Genomic DNA, 19,140 nt, shown 5'->3' with positions numbered 1-19,140 from the left:
CAGTTCTTGTCGTTAGATTTGGTTAGAGGCTACCAAAATGCTCTTAAGTCTTAATTAATGCAACAAAATACAAATTGGATAATTGGTTTGCAACACCTGATGAAAGTAGAACAAATCATAAACACAGTTTATTCTTTATTTTATTTGTAGAGAATTAGAGATGTAGGCTTTGCACTAAAAGCGAAGGAAAGGAAAGCAGTACAAGTAATTGTGTTCATGAACGATAATCTAGTTAGGGCCTAGAGCTATGATCAGCTAGTGCGCAAGACCAGGGAAGCAAGTTCTATCACACATGTCTTCATCAGGCCAGCAAAGATTGGTGAGTTTGCAACACCAACAATCAGACCCACCGCCTTTTCCACATACGTCTTTGCAAAGGTGTATTTTGTTCACATGATGATGATCTCCTCTCACCCTTAATTTCTCAACAATCTTAATGCTTTCATTGCCTGTAAATTTAATCATAATATCATATAAAAAAATTAATAAATACCTGTGAAAGAATTAAAAGATGAACAAGAAAAAAGTAGATCCATTTTTTGATTTAGTACGTTAGATGCAAGAACATTGTGTGAAGGGAATGAACGTTTGAATGCTGAACACTTTCACTCACATCCTCTATATATTAATCTAGTATTTTTGTCTCGTACTAAAGAAAAATTCATGAAATATCTTCATGTGATGATAAGATTCATTGATTTTAACTACTAAATTTCAATAACTTTTTTAATTTGGGTACCAAAATTAAATAGCATTTTAGATTAGATACTAGTTGAAAAGTCAAACAAAATAATAAAATAAAAAGATATTATAATTTACAAATATTACATCACATGTCACTACAATAAAAAAATAAAAATAATATTACATCACAAATATTATATTAATTTATAATATATTGTATTAAAAAAAAATCAATCAAGTCACAATTTAACTGTGACTATCTTGGTAAATTAAAATAAATAACTCACACTACTATACTATGTATTATTTTGAGTAAAAGTATTGTTTTGACCTCTATTTATACTATATCGTAGTATAATTTCTCTAAAAAATTAAGTCATAACTTAACTGTGACTGTCTCACAACTTAGATGTGACTGTCGTTCAGTCACAACTAAATTTGAAGTTATGAGTATCGTACAGTCACAACTAAATGTGAAATTGAGACTACATTAGCAAATTTTCAAAATAATATAAGTCTTAAGGGCAATTTTGTCAAAAATTTATAAATTTTAACTAACACCTATCATATGTGAGCCAAATGACAAAAATGTCAAATAAAAAATGCTCAAATCAAAGGGGCCAACATATTTGTGACCTAATCTAAATTTAGTAATTCAATTGAAATATTATATGATCTTCATGTTATACTAAAAAATTATTGAGATTTGATATTTAATCCTAATTTTCTAATGACGATAAGTATGGACATACACAAAATAATTGGCAAGAAAGTTATGAAGACGATGCAAAAGAGAGCCAACTGCACTTTGATTGATTTACCAGCTGTCGACATTGTTGTGTGTTAAAGAGAGGCAACTTCAATTTTTGATGATCGTACACAATGTTAAGATGGTTGGGTTTTTATAACAATTTATTAGTGACGATCAATGGCGAAATTAATTCATAGAATCTAGCAAATTAATTAATAAAGATATAGTAAGCTAATTAGAAAGATTGTTTTTTTTTTTTTGTAGGAAAAGAAAATCAGAAAGATTAGAACTGATTGATTGTAATTAGAGTATTCTGTCACAAGTTTTATAGTAAGAATTTTCATTTAGGTTAGGTGAAAGGTTATGCATTCAATCCAATCCAACTTGCTATTTAGATGAATATACATTCAATCTGTTTGTAATAGGTTTTAACATTTTACCATCTAATTCAATCCAATTTAGATTACAAATCCAATACAAACCAAACCAATCTATAGTAAGATTTGCTTGACTTTTCTTCTTTTTCTTTTCAAATTTCAGGCTTTTTCAATTTGAGTTATACTTCCGTTCAAAATACCCTTAAAACAAAATACAAAATACACATTTGAGTAATAACATAATATTCATCCAATTTTAATACAATACCTAGCATTTAGCTAGTCACATTAGGACTCTTTTTTAACAGGACTTTACAATTTAAGTACAAATTTAATCTATGGAGAGACTCTAAAAGAAGAAACTTGTTCTCTTGAATCATATTGAAAAGAAGTAGTAGAACTGAATAATTCTTTTACTGATAAAAGGTTGCAGTTGTTTAAAGTAGAACTGAATAATTCTCTAAGTGAGTGTTTCTGATTCTGAATAGATTATGGGTTACAATTTGAGTTCTGTTGACCGGTGAAATGAACAAGATGTATATTCTCTTGGAGAATTTATTTTTTATTTTTATTTATTTTTGTTCTACTTTGCTTTGTGTATTTTTTTTTTTTTATGGACATTAATGTGGGCTCAGCTCAAATTGTTGACCCAATTTAAGATTTCCATGAGCTCAATACAGTCCGATTTTCAAGCTCACAAGCAAAGGTTGAAGGTCGGGATGGAGTAGAAGTACGCAAACAAATGAACGTATTTCATCCTTACCATTATCTCCCCTGCTTATTCTCCTTCTACCAATGAATAATTAACTGGCTAAGAATATGTACTGGGATTCTATGGAAAACTTACTTCAAAGTAGATTAAATCGAAGATTTGACATGGAGTACAGAATTTAATCAAAACAATTCTTCTTTTCTCCTATCTCACTTCTTTCGGATGTGCATGATGTTTAATGAAAAGAACCAGTATAAGATAGAAGACTCCATCTATTTGGAATGTTAGGAATGACTGTTTTTAATGGCCATGGATTGTTGCTGCTGGTTATCCTACACACACCCATTGTATACAAGGTGTCTCACATGTGGTACATCATGAGGCTGGCACATGATCATGAATGTGGAGACACTCATTGTACACAAATGGTATGGGTAAGTTTTTCTTCTTGTTGCTACAAAATCATTATTGACAAAGCCTTGGGACAGCAATGACGAAATTAATGGCAGCTGTTGAGGGACTTCAGTTGGTGCTAGATTTGGGCTTCACATTGGTTATTCTTGAGAAGGATGCTCAAGAGCCGAGAGGTGCTGCATCGTTTTTTATTTTTGGTCATTTTTGGTCCAGGGTGCTGCAATACATTTTGCTCCTTTTCTAGAGGAAGTGATATATACTTTTCTCAATTTCTTCCAATTGTTTCAATTCTTTTTAAGCTTTTTTTTTTTTTTCTTTTGGTTTTTACCAACAAGCCAAACGATGATCATTGACATTCAAATAAAATAAAAAGATAGCAGACTTGTCGAGGAAAAAAATAATCCTTACCTGGGTTTGCTAAATTTTGGATTCTAATTAAATGGGAGGGAAAGGAACAAGATAGCCTTCAACGGGCTCGGACTTCGGACTCAATAATCCGGCACTAAAGACAGTAAACATGTTAATAAACATGGACCGGCAAGCCCTCGCTGGTTAATGACAAATGGTAAGCTCATCGTATGACGACAAAAGAACAAAATGAAACCCTGACCAAAGAACAAAATGCAGGCACAACAAGAAGAGCGAAGATTCCTCTCAAGCTTTCAAGCCAGTATTTAAATATAAATTTCCATAGCAGTTTATGACCACAAACTGACACTACCATAAAATTTCAGATACAATAAAAACTATTAATAATAATGTTCCCAAGAAAAAGACCGTCAAATATAAAACAAAATGGAAATAAAAAGAAAAAAAGAAACATCCCAATCACTCTTCTGCTACAAGCATCCTACTGAACGAGATGGTTGAGCCACAGATTAGGCAAGGCGAGGATGGAATTTGGATTGATTTTTTTCTGCCCACCACATATACCGAGAGCCTTTGCAAGCAATCCTCTCACATGGTCGAAAAGCTATGATACATCAAGATCAGAATTTACCCTTTTCCTTTCGTGACCCCACCTCAACCTCAACACATATGGTTGCCAACCAAACCGAGTTCACATGACACGACACGAAAATCCAACTAAATTGAAAAAATAACTCACCATCAAAACATTTGTAGAGCTCAGAAGCACTTCCTGTGGACAATGGATGGACCAGACTCGTCGTACTCACCCTTGGAAATCCACATCTAAATCATTACAAAACAAGCATATCAGTATCAAGCAAAAACTGCATTTAGCATGGGAATTTATAACAAGGGAAAAGAACTCATTTAGAAAGTTAAAAGCAACTGATACTCACCTGCTGGAAGGTGCTGAGTGATGCAAGAATAGACCCTCCAATCCAGACACTGTACTTTCTCTCTGGTGGAGCCACAACCTTAATCTTCATGCTGCTTGGGGCAAGGGCAGTGATCTCCTTGCTCATTCGGTCTGCAATACCAGGGAACATAGTTGAACCACCACTGAGCACAATGTTTCCATATAGGTCTTTTCTGATATCCACATCACACTTCATAATAGAGTTGTAGGTTGTCTCGTGAATGCCAGCAGCTTCCATTCCAATGAGAGATGGCTGGAAGAGGACTTCAGGGCACCGGAATCTCTCAGCTCCAATTGTAATGACTTGACCATCAGGAAGCTCATAGTTCTTCTCAACTGAAGAGCTGCTCTTGGCAGTCTCAAGTTCTTGCTCGTAGTCCAGGGCAACATATGCAAGCTTCTCCTTCATATCACGGACAATTTCCCGTTCAGCAGTGGTGGTGAACATGTACCCTCTTTCAGTGAGAATTTTCATCAAGGCGTCTGTGAGGTCACGACCAGCAAGGTCAAGACGAAGGATGGCATGGGGGAGGGCATAACCTTCATAAATTGGCACAGTGTGACTCACACCATCACCAGAATCCAGCACAATACCTGTACAAGGCGGAGCTCAATCATTGATAGAATAATCTAACAAAATATTGAGAACTTAGACACAGAAATAATTTATACGAACCAGTTGTACGACCACTGGCATACAGAGACAGAACGGCCTGGATAGCAACATACATGGCAGGCACATTAAAGGTCTCAAACATGATCTGAGTCATCTTTTCTCTGTTGGCCTTGGGGTTGAGAGGAGCCTCAGTGAGAAGAACTGGGTGCTCTTCAGGAGCAACACGAAGCTCATTGTAGAAAGTGTGATGCCAGATCTTCTCCATGTCATCCCAGTTGCTGACTATACCATGTTCAATGGGATACTTCAAGGTAAGGATACCTCTTTTAGACTGGGCCTCATCACCAACATAGGCATCCTTCTGACCCATACCAACCATGACACCTGTGTGTCGTGGTCGACCAACAATACTAGGAAACACTGCTCTGGGAGCATCATCACCAGCAAATCCAGCCTGCATACATAATGATAAACAACAAATGTATAATTAAAACATTATTCAGCTTGAATGCATAACGAACACAAAAGAGGCCACGAAATGACAGTTACCTTCACCATTCCAGTTCCATTGTCACAAACAAGGGGCTGAATGTCCTCAGTATCGGCCATCTTTTACAAACCTGAATTAGAAATGCACAGTAATCAATATAACAAAAATATACTACTTCTGTCAACCCATATAAGTGGGCATATTCTCACACCTCCCTCACTGATCAAATGAAGTATCAAATAGTTTTGTTAGCGTATTTCAAATCATTTTTATTTTCATTGAGAAAGAATCACATAAAAATCTCATGCACACAAATCCTATGATATTCTATTCAAATCAATAAACACACACGTATGAAAACTGCTTAAGGTTTGCATCCCATTCACGTTCATAATCAACTAAACGCAAACACGTCAAAACCAAATCATCTCCCATTATTAGAAATTAAAACAAAATGCTATGTTTTTGCCATCGTTGTGATTTATCAGCAAAATTCAACATTCTTCCTCAAAAGATCTTGCTCCGAGTCCTCTATCCCTCTATTACTCCTATAATTTTGTTTTCTTTTACATATGGGCAATGCCAAAAACTTGCATGGAGCTTAAATCTAAACAATCAGAGTTTGGATGCTTCCGCTGAATAAGCAACATCAACAATTCCAACTTCCAAGCATATCAAATTTCTAAAACTTAATTTCTTTAAGGAGGAAACAAACGAAAATAGGCAGATCTAAAGGAAAGAAGAATATAAGCATAAAGCTGATCAAAAGGATAAGATCCAGAGAAAAGAGAACCAGATCAGACAACCAAACCACCTCAACACGAAGAAACAAAACTAAAATCGCAATCTAACAGAGCGATCGGTCATAGAGACTATGGATCGCGAAGCTCATTCTAGATCTAACTCCAAGAATAAAATACATAGCAGAACAACAATCAAATCCACCAGATCAGGCACAAACAAACCCCAATCTACCAGCTATTTTCAAATCACTCCCAATTTCACCAAAAACTAAAAAATTCACACAGAATTTCAGAATTAAAAACAGAGAAATTTCACAGATCCGCTTCGATTACCTTGAAGACGAAGACGATCGAAGACTGCGATGAACAATACCAAGCCAACCTCTGAAGACGAAGGCTTGGCTCACTGTCACTCTTTTCTTCAAGGCTGAGAGAGTGGAGTCGAAAGTTCAAAATGGAGAAGAATTAGGGTGTACTAGAAATAAGGGAGGGGTATCTATATAGCCGGGGGTTTTGAAATGCACATGAAATTTGGACCAAATTAAGAATTTCGTATTTAATTTATTTTGGTGTTTTTGGAATTTTGTTTTAAATGTTTTGGAATTTTATTATTTTTATTTTTAAGTGAGGAATCATTTCGACCACGAGAAAAGATAGAGTGACCTGGCTGACAGCCTTTCCCCAAAATTCCCCTCCTCACTTAACCCATGTTATGTTCCTCTCGGGATTTTGATTTTTTGATTTAATCTCCGCCGTCAGATCTCTTTGCTTCCGGCTCTAAAGTGCCACGTCAGCTTGTCATATTACAGAATCTTCACTATTGTATCTGTCTGTCCGTGACAATTATTCAGTGCAACAGCCAACAGGTGCTCATCGGCTCAGCTGTGGCTCTACTTCATAATTTAAACCCACTTTCGCACCAAAATTCTTCAAATTTCAAAATCAATGCAAATTGCAAACCCACAAATTTTATTTTACAGTAAATTATTTTAAATTTTATTTTACAGCTTTTAATGATAAACTCATAATAAAAAATTGGTCCACTTTTTACAAATAAAATTCACGTCCTAATTTTTTCGTGTTTTTTGTGTCAAGTATTCGGCGTGTTTTTTTTTTTAAACAAAAAAAGCAAATTCTCATTTTTACGTTATAACACGGGTAGATGTGACTTTATAAACTTGAATTGTGTGTTTTATATTGGATTCATTAGTTTTTTACATTTTTATGTAAGAAAATGCATAAAGTATATTTATGAGTATTATTTTTATACAATTCAAATAGCTACGTTTACTTAGTGTTGTGCACCGAGCGCTCAGTGGGTTTCGTGTCGCAAACATTTCATTAAAGTGAACCTGGCTGAAATTTACTGTAGCATGTGGATTGGATTATCAGCCTTGTTTTTTAAGTGGACTTAAAAAAATTTAAAAAAAAAAAACCCTTTATTTTACTGCTTTCTTACATCTTGTTTTCTTTCTGAATTAAATAAACAAACTTTAGGAAAAATAAAATACATTTCTCAAGAGTCAATACACTTATCTAACCAAAATTGAAAATTGCGATAAAGACGATAACAATTGAAAGGCCACAACATCTTCAAATAAAAAGAAGAAAATCTTACCAAATTGGTCCCCTTTGCAAACATGTCAACTTTTGATAACTCTTTTGGCATGTGAAAGGTCTAAAGTACTCCTATATTGTGTCGATCAACATATAGTTGATATATTATTGTTGAAAAATCATCTACAAATCATGTTGCAACAAGCCAGCAATGGTTGATAACTTGATATATTGTTGAAAAATCATCTATAAATCATGTTGCAGCAATGTAGTCGATATATAGTCAATAAATTGTCTAAAATTCTTGTCTAGAAACTCAATTACCCCGAATTGACGTTCATTTTTATGGTTACAAAAACGTGAATCTTCTAGCATTAAAAAAAAAAATTATATATATGTGAATCTACAAGAAATTGTTGTTGGGGATTTTGCTATGGGCATATTAGGATCCTAATTGAAGAGGATTTAGAAAGATGAAAGGGTTTTTGGTTGTTCTAGTTGCCTCTTTAGTCTATCCCGAACAACATTTGATCTTATGCAAATAGTGATTGAAATGAACGACTGAACAATTCAAGCCTTCCAAGGGTTGCCTCGGATTAAATAACAATTGAGAGTTAATTTGTGACTTAAGTTTTTAATGTTGTAATTCCTCCTTGTACTGTTCTTAATGTGGTTTGGAATTTTAAATGTAAAGCCATTTCACCCTCTTTAATTAGGCTTGTTTTAGTTATCTAAAATTCTAAACACATTTTCAGCTGACATACATTCTCCAGAGCCCGTTAATAATTGACAGAGAATCTACTAAAAAGCATAACTCATGTTCACAATTTTGCCTTTTTAACATGATTTCAAGAAAGAAAACTACAAGTCCAATAAAGTATATTAAAAAAAATTTCCTTTTTGCTAAGTCACTACATGTATGCATCCGAGTTAAACTGTGCCACTACCCAGAATCTAAGAGCAACAAGAATGCAGTAACACCAATATTATAGATCCTGAGTACTATCATCACCAATATTGGTGTATTGTTGCAGTTATAGAATAACCGTTCTATTCAACCTCAATCAAAGACGACAAAAAAAAAAATTAAAATAAAAAACTAATTAGGAAATAATTATATGATTGTGTGGCAGTTGTTGGATAGCCCAGTTTCATCCCCCTTTTCCCAACTAAAAATAAAATTATATGACTGCATGACATAAGTTCTTTGTTACAAATTACACCGGGTGTCTAAGCAACTTTAGTCTTCTAAGAGTCATCAATGACAAATTAAATATGGCAAGTAATCACCTCAACTATTCTTATTTCATAATCACAAAAAAAAACAAAAAAATATCATGATAATAGATAAGAGGGAAGCACACTCCTCACTAGTTTTTTGCACATGTAAACTAATGGAACATCAGAGAAATAATGTGGTACTAATGGAACTTAATGTGGACTTACACGTAAAGCCTCTCCATCTCTTCTATGGGAGTTAAATTCCCACTCTGAATTTGTTTAATCAACCCATTCATAAGGGGCCTTGCATGACACACCACTTATTAAATGTGCAAACTGCCAAAGTGCTTTGCTTTTTCCTCACCTTACTTTGCAATTGCCCTTTTGATAGTTTGGTAGTGCAATTGATACTTATTAGAATAATTTTTGAGAAAAAAACAAGCATGAAATATAAGTCTCTCTTTGCGAATTTATATTTGATGTGTAAATTATCTGAGGTGATTCTCTCCCCAATTGGGCACTTTTAGTGGAGATTATATATGAAAATGATCAATTTTATCGATAATACACATGCCCTATCAAATGAAGAGTTTTAGTTGGCTCCAAATAGAAATAGAAGGGCACATTTCAACTCTCAAGTTTTTGGGAGGGGGTCACATTTGATGCTGGTAGATTATAAGTTGTTGAACGTGAAATCGGTAAGGAAAAGCTATAACACACACACAAAACTTGTAATTTTTTTATTTTTTTTTTGTTTTCATAGTTCTCGATCATTGTTTTGGTGGCTAATTTAGATTTTATCATTATCTCTAACATTGATCCCTGTTAACTTTTTTACAGGTTGTTTGACTTCAAAGAAAGTTTTAGTGACTTTGGTCCTTTATCTCCTTCGTGCATATGCAACTGGGTCTCTTCTATTTCACGAAAATGGATGTGCTACTTGTTATATTTATAATAAACTATAAGGAACGTACTAAGTTCACCATTTGAGGGATGGTGATTACCTCCAGTGTAGCAAATTTCATACCCTACAGCAAATGAATTCACAAAAGGGTAACAAATTTTGCACACAGCAAGAAAGTGGATTGCAATACATGTCATCTTGTTTGTTTTGTTTCTGCCTTTGTGGGGGTAGCATGATTCTTTTGGGTGGATTTTGTGCTTTGTACATCAATTATGCCTTAATATACATTTTATTGGTGATGTTATTTACAATCTTTTGTACACTTGTGTATTTTTCCTACTTTATGTTAGATGAATGTTAAACAATTTCGTATCCCACAACTGTACAAGCTATTCTCTCAAGGAAAATGCTTAGGTACTCATGTTTGAGTACCAACCTAATACTCATAACCAATCAAATGAGCTCCACTATGAGAGAAAAATAGAGTTGAGATGGTGGACCCCATCATAGACTCATTTGATTAACGATGAGTACAAAGTTGGTACTCAAACATAAATACCCAAGCATTGTCCTTCTCTCAAATGGTCAAATTGCCACGAATTTCTTCAAATGAGCTTCAAATCTATATCAAAGAATCCATTGCCATAATTATGCATGTCCTATCGTTATTGTCATCATTGTGATAGACCATTTTGGTCTTATATTAGAATAAAGAAATATCAAACTCGAAGCCGTTTAGGTGCACACGTTCACACATAATACCGAACACTCGATAACGCTGCCAAGAGTTCGGTGAAATTTTTTTAAAACATGCAGTCGTTTCTTGCAATGCTGCTTCCTCTACTCGTTTTTTAGAGTATAAGTCGACGGTGTTACTCCAAACCCTCCTATAGTGTAGAATGACCTTTTTGGAGGCGTTATGTTATGGTTTAAACCCAAAATCTCATAGTTAAACCTCAATATAAAAGTCGAAAAACCAGGTCAGAGCACTCAACACATAAAAATTATACACTATTGAGCGCTCGGTAACAAACTTAATTAACAAAGTAAGTACGAGCATAACAAATGAAAGGCAAAATCCAAAAGTATAGAAATGCAAACTTCAACATCATGAAATTGCTTTAAAAAAAAATTATGATGAAAGTAAAACTGTAAAATTCAACCATTAATCACAATCACTTAGCCCAAAAGATAAAAACCCAAAATCACATAAATATTTTTTCTAAAAAAAAACTCTTGTTTAGCACTTGAACAAAAATATATCAATATCGTAATTACTACTATCAATTCTGTCACTATTTCTATTAAAAATAAAGGTGTATTGATTTTTTCAAGTCAATTTTATATTTTAGAAAAAAATAATAATTCAGAATCCCCCCCAATCCCCTCCTCTGCCTCTAGACACAGCCACTCATTCCCCCTACCCCACCAGCCTTCTCTTTCTCTTTCTCTTTCTTTTTTTCTTTTTTTCTTTCTCACTCTCTCTTAAACATAGTTGTCGGAGTATAAAGAGAGGCCGGCGACCTTTCCGGCCTCCAGATCGAAGGTCGTTGGTCTCTAATTTGGAGGCTGGCAAGGTCGCTGGCTAAAGCTTTGTGCTCTGGCGACTGTGTTGCAGATAGAGAGAGTGAGAAAGAAAAAGAGACATAAAGAAAGAAAGACATAAAGAAAGTAAGAAAGAGATAAAGAAATAAAGAAAGAAAGAAAAAAAAAAAAAAAAGAAAGAAAGAAAGAAAGAAAGAGAGAGCTGGTGTGGTGTGGTGGGGTGGGGTGTGGTGGGGTGGGGTGGGAGGGAGGCAGAGTGAGGGTTTTTGAATTATTTTATTTTTCTAATGTATAAAATTAACTTGAAAAGACTAATACTCCCTTATTTTTAAATGGAAATAGTGACAAAATTGGATATACTGCACGTTGCAAAAGTTTTTAAATTCAGGTGGTAAATTGACATAATTATTTATTTAGGTGGTAAAATAAGATGGATCCCAAAATTTAGGCAAATAAAGTGTAAAAAAACCTTTTATATAAGCAAAAATAGATTTTCAATGAATGCCTAGTCATTAATTTTGATCAACTAGCTGACCGAAGGGATGTAAAAGAGTACAGTGAGCTAGGCAAGGAAACATCTTATGGGTGGTAAAGTGAAACAAAATAAATTTTAGATGGTAATATGAAAATTGAATTAAACTTTAGCAAATTATATTTAAATTAATAAAATATTTTAATATTATATAATGGTTAATGTAAATTTTCTCTTCCCATAAAGTTTAATGAGTTTTAAAATTTTATCTCACTTTAGTCACTAAATCCAATCCACTTGCTGATGTCATGTATTTTGATGTGTCAGAAAATACCAATTTGCCCATTCTATTTTTTCCATTACTTATAAGTGTGAAATTACCATGTTTCTTTTGATTTGGTTTAGTGTATAACAATGAGGTTTATGATATATAAATAAGGTTTAGGGGTTTACAATTATGCCCAAAATTTATGAGCTAAATCATAAGCCATTTTGTTTCGTAATAGTCAAACATAAACCCAATACAAATATAAATATGCATAATTTTGTGTGTTTATTAATTTATTATAATTGATTTTTTTTCATTTTAATCGATTGTAACTAAAATAAAATTATGAAAAAGTGAATTAATTAATATGTAACATTGAAAAGTTTTAATGATTTATTTGTAATCGGCTAATTAAACTTTGAGTTGCAAAACAGATATTAAGGAAAAAAGGAAAAAATGGGGAAAAAGGAGCCCAAATCCTTCCAACCCCAATTCTTAAACCCTCCTCCTCTGTAGATTCCAGGGCAGCTCACGGCAAAACCCCCCAGATAGCTTACCTACCAGGCAGCTCACGGTAATGGTTCAATGAAACACAATAAAAAAACACAATAATAGCGGATTGACACCAAGATATCAAATATGCTAAGAAGAAGACTCCCATCCCTTCTCTCAACCTCGATTCTCAGCTCCTCAATCCGCAACAAACCCACTCTCACTCTCACACCCTCACCAATCTCAACCCTATCCTTACATTTCCTTCAACGCCCAAACCCTAATGCAAGCATTAGCAATGACAAAGTTGGGTTTGGGTTTCAGGGAGTGAGAGCGTACAGTCTGCTGAGCTTGAACGATCTGAGGGGCATGGTGCCCAGGAAGCAGAAGACAAGGAAAGGCCGTGGGATTGGGTCTGGGAAAGGAAAGACTGCTGGCCGAGGCCACAAGGGTCAGAAGGCTCGAGGGTCCGGCAAGTTGGGCTTTGAAGGTGGTCAGACCCCGCTGCGACGTCGTTTGCCCAAGCGTGGCTTTAAGAACCCCTTTAGTCTCACCTTTCAGGTACCCTTTTCTTCTTTTTATTTTTTCATTTGGTTAGTTTCTCTGAAAATGGTGGAATATGAAGGAAATGTACCTTCATTGTGATAGGCTAGATGTGTGGTACTGTGGTGTGAGACAACTTAAGAGCTTTGTTGAATGTTCACGGGTTTTCTTGTTAGAGTTACTTTCGTGCAATTGGATTATGAGCTGATGGGATATGTCCTAAGTTGTTTTCAAGATGATCAAGAAGAGTTGGTTAATTTTGGAGATATTGAAGAATAAATTGGTGCTTTTTGTGTACTAGGAAATACGTTCACTCGTTCAGTCAACTTGAGAAGGTAATTTATTTTGTTATAGTGCAGAAGCAAATTGTAGAGGAGGGAGCTTTTAGGACCGGGATTTTTTTCTCTGGCTGGGTGTCATCTAAATTAAAAACTGGCAGAATGGTATAAGGTATGCATGAATAGAGCACCATTGTTCTCTTCTTATTAGGGACTTGAACAGTTAGTTTCTTTAAGATGAGGATGATATATTCTTTTTATATTTCAAATGAAGTTGATATATTTAACAGGAATACATTATTCGGATTAGTAATCATGTACTTATTAAAATGCCCAAGGAGCTTGTGTGTGTGTAGACACAAAAATAAATGGTAAAAATCTACAATAAATAATGAATTACTGAAAGGAAAATTATACCTATGCGTTTTGAATTTTGACTTTTGATTTGTTGTAATTTGGGGTTTGCCGTCAATTCCGTCCAGTTTTCTATTAAAACTTGATACGTAACGTCCAGTTTTTTACGGTATTTCGTCAAACCAAACCCAGCCTTGGTTCTTCCTCTACGACATCCACAACACACCTACTCCAAGAAAAATACTCTCTCCCCCCCTCCCCCCCCACACCCACGTTCCCTTCTCATCCTCACTTTGCCTCCTCCTCTTGCTTTCTTGGCGTTGACAGCTCCTTCCTCATCACTGCTTTGAAACAGCTTCTTGGTATACTCTGTACACGAACTACACTTTCTTCCATTGAGACAGCTGTCTTTGTCCCTATAGAGCCGGATGTATTATGTCAGCGCCACCTTTTGGCATTTCCACAGCTTCATCTTGATTGAAAACGTATAGAGTTGTCAAGAGACCTGTCTTATGTGCTCTTTCAATCATCCCAAACTCCAATCTGATCAATAAAATATGAAAAAGTAATAACTACAAAATGCCTGTACAGAAAAGAGAAGAGAGAGAGAGAGAGAAAATAGCCTATAGAAGGGGTCATGTGCATGTCACATGTCAAATTTTAATAGAAAATTGGATGCAATTGATGGTAAGTTTGTCATTGCAACAAAATCATAGTTCAGGGGGCGTTGGAGTCAATTTTAGGGGGCAAAGTGCAATACAAGTTAATGTTCAGGGGCATAGGTGTAATCTTCCCATTACTGAATTTCTGCAAACCCATGACCTATGATGGCCACCAAGGTCTTGCATGGGTAATGCTATTGGGACCTTCCCAACTGACCATATTTAATTGACCATGTGAGGTGTCAGCTGATGTATGGTCATCTTTTACCATACATGAGCTGACACCTCACATGGTCAGCTAAATATGGTCAGTTGGGAAAGTCCTAAAAGGATTATCCGTCTTGCATTATTCTATGTCAATCTTTGGCTGTCAGTGGGTAGTTGGTACTAAAGTAAACTGTTGTCTGTGCACTTGGGGAAGAACCCTTTTTACTTGCTTGGCAATTCTCTGCTGGTTCAATGATACATATTACTATCATGTAGCGTTTGCTTTTAATAAAATGGGTTTGCAATGGGATGAGGTTCCTTTTCTATCTTTGGTAAGAGCAAATATGAGAATGAAAGGGTTGGTTTCCCATTCCCATGGGCATCCAAATCCCACAAAATGAGGTTTTGCATTCTCAAAAGAAACTTTAGAATAAATGATAATGGTAATTGTGACCTTATATTTATACTTTCATAAGATGAAATTTCATTGGTACGATAACAACATTTCCATTCTTGGCGTTTCCAAACATTGGAATGGGAATGCTACACTGCATGGGTTTCTTAAAACCCTTGGAATGAGAATGGGTATGAATTGAAATCTCTCAAAAAAAATGATACTCAGTCCCTTCCTTATTATGAGCAAGTTACCCCTCTCTGTCTCTCCCCCCCCCCCCCCCCACATCCCCCTCCCCTCAAAAAAAAAAAAAAAAACTGTACTACTAAGGCCTTTAACATATCATTTTTCCTAATGTTGGTGATTATGCAAAGCAGTGGTAATTTCAGGCACAGGAAACTTATCCTCTTTGGAACTATTTTTCTGCAAGGCTTTAGATACTGTTCAAATTGGATATTCAATATGTACTGGGTGCATTCTCCAATTTCACTTTCTTCACAGGAATTTCCAGGGTTAATGCTCAAGTTTCCATATCCGTTGACTTGGTTTATTGCAATAGAAAGAAAATCTTATTGTTAATGCGCCTTGGTGTATGTATGTCTTGGCCCAAGTAAGCTGGTGCTCGCTGGTTTGAGACGCAGAAAAATCTCTCTAGAAACAAGGGTATGGCTTACATCTTGCCCTGCCCATACACTTCTTTTGCAGGAGCTTCGTGTAGTGGAACACCCTTTTAGTGTGCACGTCTATCCCTACCATATTTGGTTCCCTCCAATCTTTACCTCCAAGTCTTCCTAGCATAGGTGGATAAATAGGTGATTGATTAGCCAAAAAAATAAATAAGTTAAAATTAAAATTAAAAGATGGTGGCTGTGGATGGCTGTAATGTCTTGCCCTAAACCCCTTCAATGTGCCATTATTTTTTGATTTCTTGGTAGGGAACGGAAATAGTGCCTTTTACTTAGTGTTATGTATAAACTGTCTTTGTAGTTGGTAGGTTGACAGAAGAAATGTCTTTCAGTGTCAGTTATAGCTGTTCCTGTTCTCTGGAAGCTGCTTCTAGCTCTAAGGAGTGAGGAAGTATTTGGAATTTGTACATGGCCGAGAGTTTATATCAAGAATTTGCAGCATGTTAATCAGTGTTTCATCAGTTCCCATCTTCCAATGGGCATGCGTTTATAGAAATGTCTTATCTTACACACTTAAAAAGTAACGAACTAAGGGTGTACTAGAAAGTGGAGATAATTTCTTTATTTGTGGGGATTGCAATTCCTTAAGTATTTCAGGCTTTCTACTCTGAATTATAGGTCATATTACTAATAATGACAATTCAAATGGAACGAGGCCCTCCAGCCTTGGCTCAGGTGGTGAATGGTGGAATAGGGTTGGGCTATGATTTTGGTTCAAATATTTCCTAGAATATAATCAAAGCGGATAAAAGAAACAATTACACTGTGTCCATATAAGAACGAAAACCATATCCTTGTCTTTTCAAACATGTGTCAAATGAAATTGGAAATTTTATAAACTACCATTAACCGACATCCTAAATTATATACCACAATTCATAATGCTTGAGGAAGAAAGAAAGCAATTGAATCCACTTTATGCAGATCACAACTTGTAGGATCCCACCTGGTGGATGGATCCAACATTACTTGGTTCCCACTTCCAACATAACATTGGCTTACAATCCAAAGATCAATTGAGGGAAACAAGGTCTTCATGCAATCTCGGTCCTTGGAGTTTGCTCTAATCTGCTGCCAAATATTGGGGCAATGGCATGGGTCTATGAGTTGCATGATACCCAAATATTGTTGCCATCTCCATGCCTGAGCTTAAGTATCCATTCATGTCTTCCGATATTAAAATCCTTCTTATTTCACAACCACAGGGATGTATCATGTCAATCTTTGGAAGTATGGTGCATACTGATTCCTCAACCCTTTTAATAATAGTTTTGTTTTCTGCACTAACATGTATACACTTTGCCTTAAAAAGATTATGCCCTTTCTGTTTAATGATAGGTAGCAAACAAGTGCTATATATAGAGAGAGCTCCTGTCCCACAATTAAATCAAATAAATTTGTTGGAATTTCTAGTTCATATATCCTTTTCTTTTTGAAATTCATACTTTACGATGCTGTGGCTATCAATTTTATTTTTTTATCCCGTTCTTCCTCTTTATTGAATTTTAAATTTTAATCTATTTAAGCCTTTATTATTTATGTAGTGTTTTAAATGTGCCACCTTCATTTCCATTCATTTCTGATAATTGTATGCATATCTTTGTGGCAGCCAGTAGGACTAGGAAAAATTGCCAAACTTATAAATGCAGGAAAGATTGATTCTTCTGAGCTGATTAATATGAAAACTCTCAAGGTACAGTAAATTCCTTCTTGGATTATTGAGCCATTTTGTTCATCCACTTTAGCTCAATCTGGTGATAACCATTACAATAGGATACAGGGGCAATAGGGAAGCAGATAAAAGATGGAGTGAGATTAATGGGACGTGGTGCTGAACAGATAAAGTGGCCGATTCATCTGGAGGTATATGTTCATCTGGGCTTCTACTTGCCATTGACCTATGTATTATGTGGTTGGGGCATCTTTTTGCTTTGCCTGTTCACTTTTTCTGGATTTGAAATTGCTGCACTCGCCGCAAAATTCTTTTTGCTCTTCTGAGCTGGATTCTATAATGATATCAACGTGGTAGCATGGGAGTAACTTGCCTATCCAGTGCTGATTTTTGAACTAAGGAATGATGGTGTCAGTTAAATTTATATGATGCTAATGCTATTACTGCTAAGTTAATGGTATGATGATGTCATTGTAATCTATGTTTATTCTTTTGAGTGTTTATTGATTTTCCCTTTAATTTCCATTAAGTTTTAAAAATGAGAGCAGTTCAAACTTGATATTTATATTACTCTTTATTGATCATATTAATTAGTGGAAATTTTAATGATGTCTTGAAATGTTTTAACTAAGTTATTTGTTTATATCAACATATTTGAATGAAAATTATACACCTAATTCACTTTGATTCTAGATATGTTAAACTAGTTTGCTGCTAAGCTCTTCATTCATTAATCTTTAGGGTTGGCCAATGCCTTTATATGCTAATTATTTTAGACAAACATATGGACAATATGTATACAAGTCAGACTTTGGGTTTTATTACCATAGGTCCTTTATATGCTGGTTTGTCAGGTTCCAAGGCTATGATATCCAATTTTGTGATAACTTGTGCACTTGATCTCATAGTTGTCAATTGCATGTGAAGCACGTTAACTTCCTCTTTTCTGCATGCAACTCAGAAATGGACTTACAAATGAGGTTTACAGGTATCACGTGTCACTGTAAGAGCAAAGGAAGCAGTTGAAGCTGCAGGTGGATCTGTAAGAAGAGTGTATTACAACAAGTTGGGCTTTCGAGCGCTGCTCAAACCTGAGTGGTTTGAAAAGAAAGGTAGGTTATTGCCAAAGGCAGCTAGACCTCCCCCAAAACAGAGGGACAAAGTTGATAGCATTGGCCGCTTGCCAGCCCCAAGCAAACCCATTCCCTTTCTGACTGAAGAAGAGGAGGGGGCCGCCAGTCCATCTACTTGACAAAAGGAGAGAAATTAGTTTGTTCATTTTAGGATTTTGTATTTTTAGATCCAGTTCCTTCATATATGCTTTGCATAAAACAGTCTCCTTCACAGGAAAAAAGTAATTTTTGTTACGAGGCAAGGTGATGTTAAGGGATAAAATGGGACGAGGAAAGCTTTTCATGTTGCTATTTGAAGAACCTTTTGCAGACTTTGAGACTTTCTCATGTTTCTATCGGATCAATAAGATGGTAGGTTCTGTACCTCTCCAGGTCAGATCAACTTGATCATTAGATGCTTTTGCAGTCTTTTAACAGTTTTACACTTTTATGTGTAGCAGTTATTTGAGGGCCCATTTGACACTATTTTTAGAATTGTCAAAATCGCGCCTTTGGTAGCGTTTGACAAAAATAAATGAAAGTTTTTTTAGGTTATTAAAACGCTTTTTAAGGGGTTTTTTGATAAGTACTTATCAGCTGCTTCCTCATTAAGGGTTTAGCACTTTCAAGTGCTTTTGAACCACTTAGAATTTTTATAA

At 35.3% G+C, this 19,140-nt stretch overlaps 2 protein-coding genes across 2 annotated transcripts; one reads left to right on the top strand and one right to left on the bottom strand.

The window, feature by feature from the left end:
• Window positions 1-3,586: 3,586 nt before the first annotated feature.
• On the bottom strand, window positions 3,587-6,582 carry LOC147283828 (actin-7). The gene is made up of 5 exons (XM_086243523.1): window positions 6,448-6,582; window positions 5,431-5,501; window positions 4,942-5,335; window positions 4,246-4,859; window positions 3,587-4,132 (listed from the first exon to the last, which is right to left on the bottom strand). The coding sequence occupies exons 2-5, from the start codon at window positions 5,488-5,490 to the stop codon at window positions 4,067-4,069; spliced, it is 1,134 nt and encodes a 377-aa protein (XP_086099649.1). The 5' UTR covers window positions 5,491-5,501; window positions 6,448-6,582; the 3' UTR covers window positions 3,587-4,066.
• Window positions 6,583-12,562: 5,980 nt separating this feature from the next.
• On the top strand, window positions 12,563-18,946 carry LOC147283827 (uncharacterized). Its single transcript, XM_086244820.1, has 4 exons — window positions 12,563-13,134; window positions 17,307-17,390; window positions 17,471-17,560; window positions 18,358-18,946. Exons 1-4 carry the CDS (start codon window positions 12,721-12,723, stop codon window positions 18,619-18,621), a joined length of 852 nt encoding a protein of 283 aa, XP_086100946.1. The 5' UTR covers window positions 12,563-12,720; the 3' UTR covers window positions 18,622-18,946.
• The last annotated feature ends 194 nt before the right edge of the window (window positions 18,947-19,140 follow it).

The sequence above is a fragment of the Dryas octopetala genome, chromosome 5, assembly GCF_963921425.1.
Source record: "Dryas octopetala chromosome 5, drDryOcto1.1, whole genome shotgun sequence".
NCBI classification, from domain to species: domain Eukaryota; kingdom Viridiplantae; phylum Streptophyta; class Magnoliopsida; order Rosales; family Rosaceae; genus Dryas; species Dryas octopetala.
The sequence above is the reverse complement of the archived record's forward strand: the minus strand, read 5'-3'. Positions and strand labels throughout refer to the sequence as shown.